Raw genomic sequence first — 17,734 nt, forward strand, 5'->3', positions numbered from 1 at the left:
GACTTCTCTGGTTGAATAAACATCATCACACTATCATAAGTTCATTATTAGTAGAAAAAATCAAGGTTGAAGTTTCATTTTTAAATCTCATCCCTGAATCTCCGTGCGTGACATCAAACATTTTTTAATGTATTTTCGTTTTTGCAACATTGGCTCGATCAGATTTTTTTTAAACTTCGTATGCTAGGTCAATGGCACCCAGAGAGGACAATGTACTTCATTTTTATTCATTACAAGCTATGCAGGACCTAGTAGACACCTTAAAAATCTATGAGCTCAGTGTGTATGGTGAAGGAATTTTAAAGTGGCATCTCCATTTATATTTTCTTTTTGCACGTTTTCTCCCTTACTAAACGCCATGTTGCGGTAAGAGTTGTGTTTTTGGGATTTTGAAATTGTACCTGGTTTTGCTGTTTATAGTCCCTTACAAAAAAAGAGGGAGAGAGAGAAACAAGGCACCTATGCTGAGTTCTCAGCAGCTGCAGGTGTCAAAAGAATATTTTTTTTAGGTTTAGCAACTGCCTCCAAGGCACTTCTATCCACCAAACACCGACCCAATTTCTGAGGAGGGCATCACTTGTGGATGCGTGAATACCCAAGTGTGGGGCGGGGTTTTCTTTAGACTATGGAGGAAAGCTTTGAGGTCATGTTAATCTCGAACAAATTCAACGTTGGACGGCATCAACCAAGACAGACCGGAGCTTGAGGATTAATGGGATGAGTAAAGAGGAAGACAAGGGCGAGCAATGGCATTTTTGCAACTACATGAACATGTCAAAGGCTGTTTTTCGCTTTTCCCAATATAAGGGAGTACTGCAGTTCAATAAAGGCAGGTAGCTTAGAAAATGCCTAAAAAGAAAATAAAAAAGTTGTGCCTCTTTCTCCTTGCAATGGTCACACCTGCGATTTTCACCCAAGATCTCGAGGAAGGCGGGCGACACGTTTTAGTAAAAAACTGCGGCAATTACGATGATATACATAGTACTAAACAAAAAAAAAACTAACTCCAGGAAGAGCTCACAGATACGTCCACTTGTAAAACGAAAACTCCAGGAAGAGCCCACAGATACGTCCACTTGTAAAACGAAACTTAAAACGAAGGCTGCTTCATTACCAAGCTTTCAGAAATTAGGCTACCTTACGAAGTTCAAAATATCAAACTAGGTACATTTTACTAACTGACCCTCAATCAGAGGCAGGTAGGCAAGGTGCCCATGTACTCACTTCTTAAGAACATCCTGTTTCTTTTGATCATCTGAGGTTGGCAGACCCATTTCCCGCTGCCTCTGGTCGTACATCATTTTCTCCACCATGCCCCGCGTTTCTCCATCAAGGTCCGAGAGCTGCACAAGCAAAGCCGCTCAGTTACATGAAGTTCAGAGTTTTATGAAAGCAATAATTCACTGAATTCACTCTCTAGACGTTGCACCACTTGTCCAGCACTAGTTGCAAGTTTATTGCCACAAATCAAACCAACAAGACAGAAATAATGATTGGGTTTTCGCATAACAAAACTACCATATGATAATTACAGATGGCATAAGGGAGGGCTCCAGAAATTTCAACCACCTCAGGTTTTTTAATGTGCATCTGCTCATGGGCATCTAGCATTTTGACTCCATCGTTATGAGGCTGCCACAGCCGGAATTTGATCACATGACTTTCGGGTCAGCAGTTAAGCACCATTGGTTTGCTCACTCATGCTGCTGGCGCTCAAAGGCACATTTACACTTGACATTAAATGGAGCAAAAGCAGCAAAACTCATTGAAAGTTCACTCGCGTTGCCGCTTACGCTGCCGGAAAACCGTATTGTGAAGTCGACAAAAAAAAAAAAAAATCGATCCTGGAGAATTCACACCAGAGAATTCAAACAAAAACATCAGAGCAGCCAGAAAACTACAACCGCACCCGTCTAAAACGTTCACATTTCTTCTGTCCCTCGTACATGTTACCGTCGCCGCTTGCCCGTTTTCTGAGCATTAAAATTCGTACGGAGTTCTGGTTATGCATGCAAAGCGCTGAAAAGAAACAGTTTGCACCTTTACAAGCATTGTTTTGGGGACACGCCAGCAGAAACGACACGAGCGGGTGCACCGCAAGCGGCGGTGACGGATTCAGTCGGCAGTGCAACAGCGAGACACGTCGAGGCATGCCGCCTCGCTGCTGCTGCTGCTGCTCCTTCTACTTGCGGTGTTGTCAGCGATCGTAATCCACATCAGGCTCTAGATGAATGCCTCCTTGTCAAGGCCGTGAGCTTTGACATGCTGTATGGGTAGTTCGCAATCGCGCCAACGTGATCCACCGCCAACACCTTTGCCGCTGGTCGTTTACATCCCAAAGCTTGAGAGCTAGTGCAGGCAGTGTAACCAAAGTCATGAAGCAAAAAGGCGATCTGCTATCGGGTGTTAAGAAAAAACTTGTCACTATGTCTTGGAGCGATTTTTTCATGTCAGCCTCGTGGTGTGGTTTTCCAGCCACTCAGTGGGCGAAGCGAGAAAAATTTCGGTGAGTTTTGTAGCATTTCCTGCCTTCGAGGTGAAGTGTGAACGGGTTTGGTGACAAGCCGCGTTGTACCGCTTGCGTGCAGCGGTTAATCGCACGTTCGTATCATCCCCGGTTGATGGGGAAACCATTCGTATAACACCGAATCACGGTGTATTTATTTTATGTAGTGTAGTCCATCCGAAATAACATTAAAAATTGGTATCCTGGTGAAATTCCCATCCACTGTCATCGTATCGAGATTCTACTGCATTTATGGTGTGCAACTTCAAGCAAGGGGTCGTAAATGTACTCGTGTGGAAATAAGGCTGTAAGACAAAAAACCACCACCATACAATGACAACAGAAACACTCAAAAGATGAAGTTTCTAGATAGTTAATGCAGCATACTACCTGAACCTTCTGTTTTTCTATATAAAGGTAGAAGTCGTGCTTGATAAATAGATGAATGCCATGAGCCCATCATGAACGGTTCATAACTGTTCACATCACAGTGGCCATCACAGTGGTTCACATCACGTTGGCATCACAGTGGCCAGCCACAGTGATGCCACAGCGCACACTCAAATGCGAAGAGCTGCAAAACAAGATGTTCAGGGCTGCACAAAGCAACTTCTAAGCTTTCTGCTTACAAACTAACTCTTTCTCAGCAGTTCCATCGAGGAGCTGTTGCCAGGCAGCAACACGAATCTCTGCAAGTACGGTCTCTGCAAAAGATGTTTTTATCGCAATTTTTGCAAGCTTTTTATGCCTCTTAAAGTTTAGGTAAGTACCATACTTACTCCTAATTTTTGTCACCTCTATGAAATATATATATATATATTTACTTGCATATTTTGCACTCCCTGAGCCAGCTCGTCGGCCCACGCACGAAGGGACTGCGGACTTTTGGATTCTTTGGACGGGAGTGTTTGTCCCCCTCGACATTTCTATCTATCAGTTATTGTACAGAGATGTCTACATTAGATGGGACGAGATATGTACAATTGCCAGGACAACCACGACTACCATATAATACAAGAACTAGCAGTAACTCAGGTGACATCCCACCAGTATTGACAGAAGAGGTTAGGAAAGCCTTCAAGGGAATGCAAGAGAGAAAGAGAGATAAATAGAGAGGAAAGGCAGGGAGGTTAACCAAGCTTGGCTCGGTTGGCTACCCTACACTTGGGGTGGGGGAAAAGGAGAATAATAGAACGGAAAGAGACAGAAAAGGAGTAAGAAAAAGAAGCATGAATAGTCAGCTCGATACTACACAGCACGGTCTCGCACAGTTCTTTCACAAGCGGTCGTGAAGTCTGGTGGTCCTTAAAAAGTACATGAGGGCTTTCGTGGCTTTGCGCGTATGGGAAGCCGTCGGCCAAGGTCCCAGGATCTTCTCTTCTGTAAGCGGCCGTAAATCCAGCTGACAGAGCTTGGCTTTTATAATACGTCGTTCGGTCTGGTATGCTGGGCAATGACATAGAATGTGCTCAAGCGTTTCCTCGCAGGCACAGATGTTGCATGCGAAGTGCTCGCCATTCCAAGGAGACGAGAGTACGAATTCGTAAATGCCACGCCCAACCTCTTGCGACACAGTAAAGTTTCAGCGCATCGTAGGAGCCCGGATGGCAAACGAAGTTGCAAGTTTGGGTCGATCGAATACAGGTGCGTGTTAGAGAAACCCTGCGTATTCCATTGTAGGAGAGATATACGGCGAGCAAGTGATCGTAGTAGCCTTGCAGCGTCCGTTCTCAAGAGTGGTATGGGCGTGCGCTGGTCTTGGTCATGAGCCGATAGAGCAGCTTCATCCGCGCGGTCATTGCCGACGATTCCGCAATGACTCGGCAACCACTGAAATACAATATCGTGACCTTCCGTGAACGCTTCGTGGTAGTCGTGCCTTATCTGATATACTGATTGTTCATGTAACCCGTGCTGCATAACAAACCGCAGTGACTGTAAGGCTGACCTGGAGTCGCAAAAGATAGCCCATTGGTTAGGTTGCTGGCGAAGAATGTACTTTACTGCACCTTGAAGAGCTGCGAGCTCTGCTGCTGTCGACGTCGTGGTGTGAGAAAACTTGTACTGAAGCAACACATTTTCAGATGGAACAACCACTGCTCCTATAGAGCTGTTGGAATTAGTGGAGCCATCGGTGTAAACATGTATGCGGTCGAAGTATTTTTCGTCCAACAGACGCAAAGTCAATTGCTTCAGGGCTAGCGTTGACATGCGTGCCTTCTTAAAGATTCCAGGAACTGACAAGCGCACGTCAGGTTGACGAAGACTCCATGGCACAGTTGCTGGATGCATCGCAAGTTTGAAGCCAGGCGGTAGTATGTCCTGATGTTTTGTCACGATACCGCAGTACGAGGAATAGGGCCTGCGAGCTGTCAAACACGCTAAATGATGTGACGGTAGCCGTGATAAATGCCGAATGTGCGCTCTCAGCGTCTCGACAATGACATGCGTTGTGACCGGTTGTTCTTGTGCAATAACAATAGTTGACACTGTCGATGAACATCTTGGAAGGCCAAGGCATGTCCAAAGTGCTTAAGCTTGCACGCTTTGCAGTGCATGCACGGATGTTAGTCTTGCACGTGTTGAACAGGACAGGAAGGCTGTACCGGAGAGTTCCGAGAAAGAGGGCTGTGTAAAGCTGCAACATGGAGTGCACGGATGGGCCCTATGATTTTCCGGCGATGTTCCGTCGACGAAGTTGAATACATTCTCAATGCCAATGAGCTTTTTCTTCAGGTATGTGACATGCGGGCTCTAGGTTAGGTCACGATCTACGATGACACCTAAGAATCTATGAGTGCTCTTATATGAGATTGATCTGCCATCGATGCACAATGAGTAGAAAGACATCGGTTTGCGTGTGAACGCAAACCGATGCAAAGAGGCAAAGCTGCTGGTGAGGATAATGTAACATCGGATGTGAAAAACAAGGAGGAGAGATTGTGTTAGAAAAACTAGCCAACCTGTTTATGAAGTGTCTTCTGACAGGGAGGGTACCAGAACTTTGGAAGAATGCTAACATCATCTTAATCTTTAAGAAAGGGGATGACAAGGACTTGAAAAATTACAGGCCAATCAGCTTGCTCTCTGTCGTACAAAAGCTACTTAGAAAGGTAATTGCTAGCAGAATTAAGACAACATTAGAATTCAATCAACCAAAGGATCGAGCAGGATTTCAAACAGGCTACCATATAATGCGGAATATAGGTCGACCCCTTACCTAGACCGGAAAAAAAAGAAAAATGCGGCATTGTTCATTGATTCACTTTATTTAGTCCTCAGAGTTGTCAGAGCTCTCCTCCGACGTCAACTGCTTTTCACTAGCCGCCTCCCATAGCATGTCATCCTCAGTGCCGTTGACAGCGTTGCTGATGCAGCACTTCTTAAATGCAGGCACCACCATTTCTTCAGGCCGAGGCCTCCATGCCTCGGAGACCCAACCACAAACGCAATAGGTGGCCTGCGCAGCCGGCCTGTCAGGGTCCGCGGGTTGTTGCCAGCCATCCATTCAGTGTACAACCCACGCACACGGTCTTTGAAAGGTTTATTAAGGGTGACGTCCAGCGGTTGCAGTGTTGACATCATCCCTCCCGAAATGAGGACAAGATTCGTCTTTCCGTCACGAAGACTCTTCTTCACTGATGCCATCAAATGCCCGTGAAATGCATCCAACATGAGCATGTTTCGGTGCTGCAATAGGGCTCCGGGGTGCCATTTCCACACTGTGCAGATCCACTCATACATTAAGGCCTCGTCCATATACCCCTTCTCGTTGACACGGATGACGACATCTCGCGGGGAAGCCTCCTGCAGCATCGTCTTCCACATGAAAATCATGAAGGGGGGCAACTTTCTGCCATCGGCCGTGCATAACAGTGAAGCGCGAATGCTCACTTCTGGTCGACAAAAGCTTCACCTTTTTTGCCCCGCGTTCACCAACAGTCGTGGACGACGGCATGTCGTACCACACTAGCGTTTCGTCGGCATTGCCGATCTGGCCTAGCACGTAGCCATGCTGCCGCCAGAGGCTGTTCACGTAGAGTTGAAACTGTATAAGTTTGTCCTCGTACATCTACAGTAGCTTCTATCATATTGTCGTGCGCTGTTTAAGGGCAATCGCATGGAGCAACGGACCCAATAAACGGACCCCTTAAAATCTTTCCTTGACAGACCGGCTTCACGGACGAGCTCGACAGCTTTTGTGCGAATAAGCTCCGCATTCACTAGCAGGGATCTGGCACGGTGCTCGCGGACGAAATTCACCACTTTGTCCTCGAGTTGCGGGTGCACAGCTCAGTGACTGCGAAATGACATCTTCCTCGCCTTACATGCTGACAGTTTGGATTTTTGGTTGTGCCAGTACCTGATGCTTTTCTTGCACACTCCAAACTGCTGCTGTGCCGCCACGTTGCCATTCGCTTCCGTGAACTGAATAACTTTTCTTTTAAACGCGGCGGTGCACTAGCGCCACGCCCCAGAATTCATAGCTGGCCACAGAGTAAGGTCGCCAATCGCTACGAACACTGAATGAACAAGAAAAGAAAAATGGCGTCGGCAGAGAACGCGTCAGGTGTCGGCCCAAGGAGGCGATGTCGATGCTGATGCCCCAAAAGCATGTGACACTCCCCCAGACAATCTTTTGGCTTATGCCAAGGGCCGGAATATTTGTCGAGGGTTGACTTTTTAGTGAGTGACAGTTTTCGGAAAAAATCTCGACCTATATTCCGCACTATACGGTACTCAACGATGGACTATGTTCATACTGTCAATCAGGTAATAAAGAAATGCTCACAATACACCCAGCCACTATACATAGCCTTCATAGATTACGAAAAGGTATTTCATTCAGTAGAGATATCAGCGGTCATGCAAACAATGCATAATTGACGAAGCATATATAAACATCCTGGAATAAATCTACAGAGGATCAAGTGCCACTATAGTGCTCCACAAGGAAAGCAACAGAATAAGATGAAAGAAGGGTGTAAGACAAGGGGATACAATCTCCCCAATGCTATTTACCACGTGCTCACAGGAGGTTTTCAGAGGCCTCAGATGGGAAGAGTTAGGGATATGAACAGTTAGTGGAAAGCACCTTAGTAACCTGCGCTTCCATGATGACATTGCCTTGCCGAGTAACCCAGGGGACGAATAGAAATTCACGAATACAGAATTAGACAAGGAGAGCAGAAAGGTTAGGTCTTAAAATTGATCTACAGAAAACAAAAGCAATGTACAACAACCTCAGAAAAGAACTGGACTTCGAGATAGGTAGCAGTGCCCTTGAAGTTGCAAAAGAGTCTGTCTACTTAGGACAAATAGTAACCAAGGAGCCGAATCACGAGACTGAAGAAACTACATAGAAGAATAAGAATGGAGTGAAGCATATTCGGGAAGCATTCTCAAATTATGACTGATAGATTGCCACTGTCCTTCAAGAGGAAGGTATATAACAGTTGTATTTTGACGGTACTTCCCTACGGAACAGAAAACTGGAGTTTTAAAGAAAGGGTTCAGCTTAAATTGAGGACGACACAGCGAGCGATGAAAAAAAAATGGTGGGTCTAACCTTAAGAGAAGAGAACAGAGCAGAGCTAGTCAGGAAAAAACCACGGTTAAGATATCGTAGTTGAAATGAAGAAGAAGAAATGGACATAGATCAGGCAAGTAGCATGTCGGTAGGATTACCACTGGTCATTAAGGGTAAATGACTGGATTCACAGAGAAGGCAAATGGGTGAGGGGGACAGCGAAATCGCCGCTTTGCCGCAAAGCAAAGAAATGAATACGATAGCAACAAATTGGAAGGTCACGCACATAATGGCAAGCAGATCGAAACGTTCCCCACGTTTCTCACACACAAATGATGCACGAAGGTACTCACAGGTACAGATGAACGCGAATAAGGGTCTCAGTTGATACTTCGCTGTGTTTGAAAAGCGCGCCCTTTTCGCAAACAGAGGCTGTACAACGATTGCAGTGACTTTTGTGTGCCCGGTAACTACAGCAGAATCGTTCCGGCAAAACCCAAAGGCTAGCCAAGAGGTACGTTCCTCCCCACTGCAAAATAAGGGCGCGCAATCCAGTGCACACCCCCTTATTCTCTACGCGGCCCAAGGTACGCATGAGAGATGAGAGCCGCCGTGCGATCATTGCGCCACCATGTTAATAATGCTGAAAACTTGATAGTTCCCCCCTCCCCGAGATGCCCACCAACAGCAGTAAGTGGTAGATATAAATAGCTTGCCGTTTGCAGTAAGTGGTAGATATAAATAGCTTGCCGTTTGAATGTTGAAGGAGGTATCCTTCAGTGGCTCAGTGGTTAACATGTCACATTCACAATGCGGGGGTCCCACGTTCGATTCCGCATGCCGGAGTCTTTTTTTTAAAATTTTTTTCCTTCTTGTGTTTTTATATACAGTCAAGCCTCGCTGTCACAGTGTTTTGTGTTGTGGATCGCGGGCATTGAAAAACATTGCTGTATTATGCCAACACGCGCACCGTACAGCGAATGTAGCGCTGTTGTTACCATGCTGCACACTTTAATTCAGTGACAGCCGAAATGCGCCTCCGTCTGCTGCCAAGACTGCTAGAGCATCGCAGAGAACACATTGCTTGCAGAAAGCTCTTCGGTGCCGTGTTAACCCTGCAGGCTACTCACCAAATCTGTGCAGCAAGCGGATTGGCAGTCACAGTGTGCACAGAGTGAGCGAAGCGCTGAACGCAACTAGCCAAGCAGTAAGCGATTTGGCTCTCTGCGACTGTATCTCGTATTGAATAAGAAAACTGCGTCAGTTTTTACTTAGAAACAGAATGCAAAACAACTGTATCATGGACAGCCGATTGTGTCTGTTCTGTCCTGGCAGGAAGGAAAGTTGTTTCCTTACTCCATGGTTCTGTCCTGTACGTACCACGCCATAATCCGGATCCCGCGGTGGTTTCGAAATGCTCATCGGCGTCGCCATCACGTGCTATCGTGTGGTTCTTCGAGAGTAAGAAACTTTTCTTTGGCAAAAAGAAAGAAATAGCCTTGCGGAGGGCACTTTAGGCAATATTTCCCGCGGCACTGCGTTTCTTATTTTGTTGGCGGAAATGGCGCATGCCAGGGGATGCAAATCTGTATCTGATGGTTAATGTATAGTACGCTTGGTGCGTAGTTATGACGCCATCCCTGGCAGGTACGTATTAATGGAGTCTTACTGTATATAGATACGTATACATATACGGTGCATGACATCGACGCCAACACCGATGCCGGCGGCGAAATCCAGCTGATAATGTCCATATAATTGCTATCGCAATAAAAGTTAGTTAGCCAGATGAGATTACGACGTTTGTGGTTATGAAGTGGCAGCAGCAAGCACAGGACAGGACTGAGTTGAATGGCGGAAACAGGGAGAGGCCCTTGTCCTGCAGTGGGCGCAGTCAGGCTGATGATGATGATCTCTTCGTCTCTACAACCTTGAGAATGCACACTCATGTCACGACATGGACAATTTTTGGCACTGGAGCCGTGCGAGGGCCTGGTGGGCCTGTCGCGCGAACTGTTCCCTCATTCTCTGCACCCTTGCTGCAATGGAGGCTTGGTTGATTTCAAAAGTTAGGCTTCGCCTTCCACCCGTCTCGTCTTTACTGTTCTCTTGCAAAATACTACAGTAATTAGTATATACAGCAAAATTCAAGCTCGCTGTTGTCGAGTTTGCCAAAGAAAACGGTATCATGCCACTGCCAAGCGCGTGAAGATCTTCAACGTGTGACGATTGGCATGATCGGTACGGAGGAAAAGAAAAGAGTGCGCGCTTGCTGATACAGGTTTCCTGCCGCTAAACAAGGTATTTTCAATTATGAACTCAACGCTTAGGTCCTCCTATATTGTGAGACCCAGTTTCTCCCAGGACTGTCAAGAAGAGCTTCAAGAAAATGGGACATTCAAACATGCTGGACAGAACTGAGGGTGATGCGCTTCCGCAGGGCAGTGGCAGTCGCCGCGACGATGATTCTCAATCGGACCTCTCGATCAGCGATTCCGAACACCACGTGACCGGATCTGGCTGGTTGAAGTACACGCTAATTCTGTTAAATAAAGATTTACACTTCGTTCATGCTCCATTTTACTTAATTTTCTTTAATGTATATGCTGCCCACATTAGGACTATTGCACATTATTTCGTATGTATAACGAAAAAAATTACGAGCTTCAAGGGAGAGAACTGTTCGCAGTACCCCATCTTGCTCATATGGCTGGCAAAATTGTGCGAGGCGACAACCGTTCCAGCAAGGCAATAATTATATCAAGGCAAGTTCAGCTTCCTGTTCAATTTGTCGTAGCAAACGCATTACTGCACAACAGCAACCTCTTCGAATTAAAATTTATAGTATGAGGGAGATCGCTTATACCAACCTTGGATGGCTCGGGGTTCACTTTCCTAGTGTTGATTTCTGGGTCTGTCGTCACGAGACGCGTCCACCATTCCATCTTGTTTACCTGTAAGAGAAGGAACTTCAGAATATTTCTTAAAAAGAGGCAAAATACGGATGCAAGGGGGTAACAGTTATTTCACCGTTTGTATAGCAAAGGAAAAAAAAAAGCAAGACGTCATTTTGCAATCTCAGTGCATTTCTTTTGTGTGCCAAACTGTGGGCAATCGCTGCCTGTAATCATTTGCTGCATCGCCATGGAGATAAGTTTAAGTTCGCACAAGAAGATATCAAAAGAATAGTTTTTGGCACCGAACTCAAGGGTGCATCATTTAACGGGATGCAATAAATTTCTTTCAACACCAGTTGCACATTTATCTTCCAGAAGTTCGAAGACAAGCTTGTTAGCTTTCCGCATGATCTAGCTTGACTTTTTCGCTACCGTGCTTCTTCAAAGAGTTCAATTTGAATGATGCATTTTCATGTTTTGATTCTCGTGCGCTCGCAGAGTTTGCGGGTACTTAACACCACCTAGGTAAGTGGGAAATGCACAGAATCCGCCCTGTATTGAATGTCTTTTGCTTTGGGAAAATTTTTCTCTCGCCGCAAGAAGTTTCCAATTGCTGAATAAGAGCATCGAACATGGCGTCATTTTGACGATGCGTTTCTCGCGAATTCAGTGCATCAACAGCAGACGTTGAGAATAAAATCAGCAGCAGTGAGTCTGGAGAAGATCCATGATGAAACAAGCGCTAAAAATACACACACTCAAAGAGGACACAGACAAGCGCTTACTAGCAACTGAAAATTTAATTTCGAAGCGAACACTAATAAGTTCATCACACTCATGTACGTCATTCCCGACTTCCCCTGTCATCATCAACGACGTGATATAACAACATATGCACTCCCATAATCAATGACACACAACCGGAAACAAACACGTGTCAAGAACTAAGAAAAGAAAACGTAAAACAGAAAAAAAAAACGTACAAGAGAAAAAACAAAAAAAAAAACACTGGGTTATGTGACCTCCAAAAAAGCAAATTCCGCATCTGTTAGTAGAACTGACGCTTGACTGACGCAACTGTCCCCTCCTTTCCTTATTCTATACGCTTCCATTATTTCTCTCGTCGTCCGCTTGTTGTGCCTGTCAATAATTCGTGTGTCGGAAAATTTCGGTTGGCAGGTGCACTCCTTGCAGTGCATCGCTAAGTGTGAGTAAGGGGCCCCCTTTAGTGAACTCTCATGGTCACGAAGGTGCACATTTATGCACTGGCCCGTCTGACCAACGTATTCCTTTCCACATGTGAAAGGAGTTCCGTATACATCTTTTTTGCACTCAACGTACCTCCTGCCATGATTTATGCTACATCTGCTTGATTCTCCAGTTCCTTTATTGTTGACTATCCTTTCTACTGGTGGACAAATCTTTGATAATTTGTTTTCAGCTGAAAAAACAACCCGTAAGCCATACCATAATGCAGCTTTTTCAACCCTATGTGAAATATTGTGCAGATACGGGATGACCAATGTCCGCTCTCTTTCACCCTAAACTTTCAGGAAGATGGTGACACATCGAATTTAAGCACCGATGACGAGGATATGTCAAGCCGCAAAATCCAGCGAGTGAGTGTCAGCTGTATGTGTGGCACACATCTTGTTGTCTAATTGGTAGTTACGGGCGACGGAGTGTGTACTGACAGCAATTTTACCCATTTTGAGGGTCTCTGCGTTCTACGAAACACGATTCCTTGCCAGCATAAGACAAGCGTGTGCAGTGTCTTCCAAGATAAAACCCAGAAGTGGAAGTTGGAGGCGCGCTTGCGAGTATTGTCGATGCTTCGTACGGACCGTCAATTTCTTCCAGCTGTTTTTCACTGCACAAGTGACCAGCATGATCTGCGACTACACCAACAGTCGATACTTCGTTCGGACCGTCGATTTCTTTCAGCTGTTTTTCACTGCACAGTTCACTCACAAAGCATGGTGGTGTACTTGAGGCCATGAAGCGAGGGGGAGCGCTGAAATAAAATCATTGCTGCCTCTAATTCCATTTGGCCAGCCTTGCATAAGGTATTTTTTTAGCATGAATGCTTGGCTTTCCATTCAGAGTATTCTGGGTTCTCAGGTTTTGAACCACATTCACAGCCGAGGCAAAAATTAGAAATAACAACATAGTCTAGCTCATAACCTGAAAAAAAAAACTCAATCACAGTGGCTGTTCCAATGTGAGAGGTGTGTCCTCTTGTGTGCCAGCTTCCATCAAAAGAGACAGCAATATTTCCAGGGTCGCCGAAATTGAGTTCCTTGTAGAGGCACTTTACCACTGTGGCACACTTGGTCGGCACAAGCTCTCGTTGCTGCTGGCTGAAGCTTCTTTTTCAAGTACTCTTGGTACGTTTTCGTGAGAAGGCCCCAATGTAAAACACCGATAGTGGCAAAGATGTCATTGACAGCTGTCTGACCATTCCCAGAGCTCTGAACCGCACGTGCCTTGCGAACTAAGTTTTCGAATGGGTTGCAGTTACTGCTGCCACCACCCCGTCGCGAGCTCCATTTCGAACCAACTTCTCCGCAGTTGCTGCAGTGAAGCTTCCGCTTAACGGCTACGCCGTACTCGCGCGCATTATGTTCGATAGTCAACTGACCACGGCACACTCGGCAAGCAGATTGTTCGTTTAATAAACTGTTCACCATGTCGAGGTCAACCATGGTATACCTTGGGGCCGACTAACTTTCGGTGCCGCGCTGACTTGCGAGAACACTCATTTTGTGATCGGTTGTCAAGACTGAGGAAGGTTCCGCTGCTTTTTGCTGGGCACGACGCTCGATGAGTTCTCAGTCAGCCGATGTCAAAAATGTTGCGTCTATCCTCGCAGCTCGATTGCGCATACTTGAGGTACTGCAGGCAGCGGTCGAAGTCGCCACCACGCTTTCTCTGACTGCGAGATTTGCTGCAGCAGCATTCTCTGCTGTCTTAATCACAAGCGGCGGCGTTGTTTCCTGGCACCTTGTTGCAGTATCATCGCAATCAGCTGATTCCGACGGCACCGTAATCGCCGTCGCGATCGCTTGTGTTGCAACGCCGCTTCGTCGCAAAATCCATTGCGCTCTTTCGCCGAGATCTGCAGCTATCTTCGTCGGCTGTTGTGATGATTTATGGCACCCTGAGTGCGTGTCGCTACTGGTAGAAGTTGTAGCGATCGAAGGCTGCCTTTGTGTCGGGCTGCGGTATCACGGCGACTGTCGGTCACCTGTCCCGCTCGGCTCTGCCGACGTAGCCTGCGCTGGCTGCGAGGACTCCTTGGGCTGCACAGCACATTTTTTCCTGCGCTTGCCGAATTTGTGAAGTGTGCGGAGCTTTCGTGCATGGTTCGGCATCTCGATTTCGACTGCAAAACAACAAAACTGCCAAAATGGCGGTGACAACGCGCGTGTTTGCGGCCACGCGCGCATGATCACCATCGTTGTGAGTCCCCACGCTCCAATCACAAGCCACTGTTTACACATGTGACTGCTATGGACCAATGATACCGCACGGTTTTGTCACTTATTTTTGCATGGTAGCGCAGACTGGCTGCAGCATTGAAGGTTCGTTCCTGGCGGAAAAGCGAGCTCAAAAGAAGCTCTTTCAAACGAGACTAAGCTGACCGCGATCAGATGAGTGGTTAGTGCGATATTAGCAGCACAAAAGGGGGCTGTTTTCGGCGATTTTGTAAGCGAAACCGAATTCTGGGATGAATAAACACAATATTATTTGGCTCAACGACGCGTCATTTCGAGTTCATTTTTTACTGGCAGGTGCTGGATGATATTTTTACGGAAAAGAACAGTCACTGTAAACCAGCAATAATGGCGTGACCGATCCACCAGCGATCAAGCAGAGACAATTCTTAGTCTTCCTCATTTGGCACACACGCGCGTCGCCCCCTTGAATATCAATATGCATGCATGTAGCATAACTCCCGGCGGCACAAGCGCTGTATCGGCCCATCTAAATGTCACCATCATTAGGAGAGTTTTAGGGCTTCAAGCGCGCAACATGTACAATATCGGTAGCCTGTTGGGCACATGAAGGCGACGGGATGGCAGGACTAGTTTCATATGTTACAGGACTAACCAAACGAAGGATTCGGTATGAACCTGTGTAGCAAGTGAGCAGTTTTTCTGACAAGCCAACTTGACGGGTCGGAGACCAGAGCAGGACGAAAGAACCGGGCGGAAAGTGTACATTGCAGTGTCGTTGGTCATACAAACGCTGTTGCTTCTCTTGCGAGGTCAGAAGGTGAGTACGGGTGATCTTTCGTGCGTGAGCGGCCCGAGTGATAGCGTTCATGGCATATTCGCTGGTCGGTACTCCAGGGGACGATATAACGGTGTTTGGAGGCAATGTTGGTTCTCGGCCAAACAGCAGAAAAAATGGAGAGTAACCGGCAGTGTCATGGCGTGAAGAATTATAGGCAAATGTGACGTACAGCAACGCGAGATACCAGTCGGTGTGGTTGGTAGAAACATACTTAATGAGCATGTCTGTAAAAGTTCGATTTAGACGCTCCGTGAGTCTATTGGTTTGCGGATGGTATGACGTAGTCAGCTTGTGTCTCATTATACAGGACTGCAAGATGTCGGCTATGACTTTCGACAAAAAGGTGCGGCCATGGTCTGTAAGCAGCTGCCGTAAGGTTCTGTGTTGCAAAATCACATCCTTGAGGAGGAAGTCCGCGACATCTGTGGCACAGCTTGTTGGTAGAGCTCGTGTGATGGCATAACGCGTGGCGTAGTCGGCGGCCACGGCTATCCACTTGTTACCCGAGGAAGACAAGGGGAAAGGGCCAAGTAGGTCCCAGCCAACGCGGAAGAACCGTTTTGTCAAGTGGTTGAAGACGTACGGCGGAAAGTGTCGATGGTGTTTTGCGGCGCTGACATTTTTCACAAGCCGCAAGGTATCTTCCGACTTAGCGTGCAAGCCCTGGCCAAAAGAAGCATCGCCGTATTCGGTCATAAGTGCGCGACACACCCAGGTGACCAGCAGTCGGAAGGTCATGAAGCCCATGTAGAACTTCAGAGCGAAGGTGTTTTGGAATGACAAGCAGCAGGGCCGGTCCATCCGGCTCAAAACTTCGGCAGTATAATACACCGTCGTGGAGCACGAATGAGCGATTGGACTGATTAGACGATGGTGATTCAAGGCGCTCAATAATAGCACGCAAGGACGCATCATGGCGCTGCTCGTCACCGATGCATGTCATTTGCGAAAGAGAAAAGATGCAAGACTCGGTGTCAGTGTCAGGCATAGTGCTCGACTCAGCAACCGGGTAGCGAAACAGTCTGTGTCCTGATGTAGGTTGGTTGGTATGTGGGGTTTAACGTCCCAAAACCCCCATATGATTATGAGAGATGCCGTAGTGGAGGGCTCCGGAAGTTCTTTAACATGTGCGTCCTGATGTAAGCGTCCGGACTTGAACGTCACCGTGTAGGTATATTGTTGCAGTCGCAGAGCAACAGTATACCTACACGCCCGAGCTACACGCCCGAGCTACAGCGCCCGAGCCGGCCAGTAGGATCCCACAGCGATGTAAGCCACCATAGCGCATTTTGGTCAGTTATCACAGAGAAATTTGTGCCATATAAATATGGGCGGAACTTTGAGACTGCCCAAACAAGAGCAAAACATTCACGCTCTTTAACCGAATACTTGCGCTCAGCAGCTGTGAGGAGGCGGCTAGCGTAGGTGACAACTCAGTCGTGTCCCCGTTGGCATTGGGCTAGGACGGCTCCAATTTCGTGACCACTAGCATCGGTTCGAACTTCGGTCGGAGTGGATGGATCAAAGTTAGCCAATATAGGTGGGGTCGTCAGTAGCGTGATTAGGTGAGAAAAAGCAGCAGCTTGGTCGGTACCCCACGTAAATGTGACGTCTTTCTTCAGAAGCCGAGTGAGGAGTCGAGCGATGGTTGCGAAATCTTTCACAAACTTTCTAAAATAGGAACAAAGTCCTACAAAGCTCCGGATGTCTTTGACTGACTGGGGTACAGGAAAACTGGTGACTGCATGAATTTTCTCGGGGTCCGGCTGCACACCAGAGGCCTCGACAAGGTGGCCCAACACTGTAATTTGCCGGCGTCCGAAGTGGCACTTCGACAAGTTTAAATGAAAGCCTGCAGTGCGGAATATGTCGAGAATAGCTGACAAACGCTGAAGGTGGGTCTCAAATGTTGGGGAATATATGACGACGTCGTCAAGATAACAAAGACATGTTGACCATTTGAACCCTTGTAGCAGAGGGTCCATCATGCGCTCAAACGTGGCTGGGGTGTTGCATAGCCCAAACAGCATAACCTTGAACTGATATAGGTCATCCGAAGTTACAAATGCAGTCTTCTCTTGGTATTTTTCGTCGACAGCAATTTACCAGTAGCTGGAACATAGGTCTATTGAAGAAAAGTATCGGGCGCCATGGAAACAATCGAGAGCGTCATCAATGTGGGGTAAAGGATAAACGACCTTTTTCGCGATTCTATTCAGATGGCGGTAACCCACGCAGAAGCCCCACGTGCCATCTTTCTTTTTAACGAGCACAACGGGGGACGCCCAAGGGCTCGAAGAGGGTTCAATAATTCCTTTGGCTAGCATCTTGGCAACTTCTTGTTGAATTACTTTACGCTCGGTGGCAGACACCCAGTATGGTCGCCGATGAATGGGAGGAAAACCTGTGTTAATGCGGTGCTTGCCAAGTGAAGTCTGGCCGAATGGACAGCTGTCGATGTCGAATATGTCGCGGTATGAAGCCAGAAGGCGGCATAGCGCC

General features: G+C 46.9%; 1 protein-coding gene across 1 annotated transcript in view; it reads right to left on the reverse strand.

Annotated features, from left to right (window-relative positions):
- nudC (nuclear distribution C, dynein complex regulator) overlaps positions 1 to 17,734 on the reverse strand; it is a 53,114-nt gene that overhangs the window by 8,037 nt on the left and 27,343 nt on the right. The window contains exons 8-9 of the mRNA XM_037425502.2: positions 10,907 to 10,990; positions 1,225 to 1,343 (exon numbers count right to left, since the gene is read on the reverse strand). Coding sequence (XP_037281399.2) covers positions 1,225 to 1,343; positions 10,907 to 10,990 — 203 coding nt within the window. The remainder of the gene's footprint in view (positions 1 to 1,224; positions 1,344 to 10,906; positions 10,991 to 17,734) is intronic.

Source organism: Rhipicephalus microplus, chromosome 5 (genome assembly GCF_043290135.1).
Source record: "Rhipicephalus microplus isolate Deutch F79 chromosome 5, USDA_Rmic, whole genome shotgun sequence".
NCBI classification, from domain to species: Eukaryota; Metazoa; Arthropoda; class Arachnida; order Ixodida; family Ixodidae; genus Rhipicephalus; species Rhipicephalus microplus.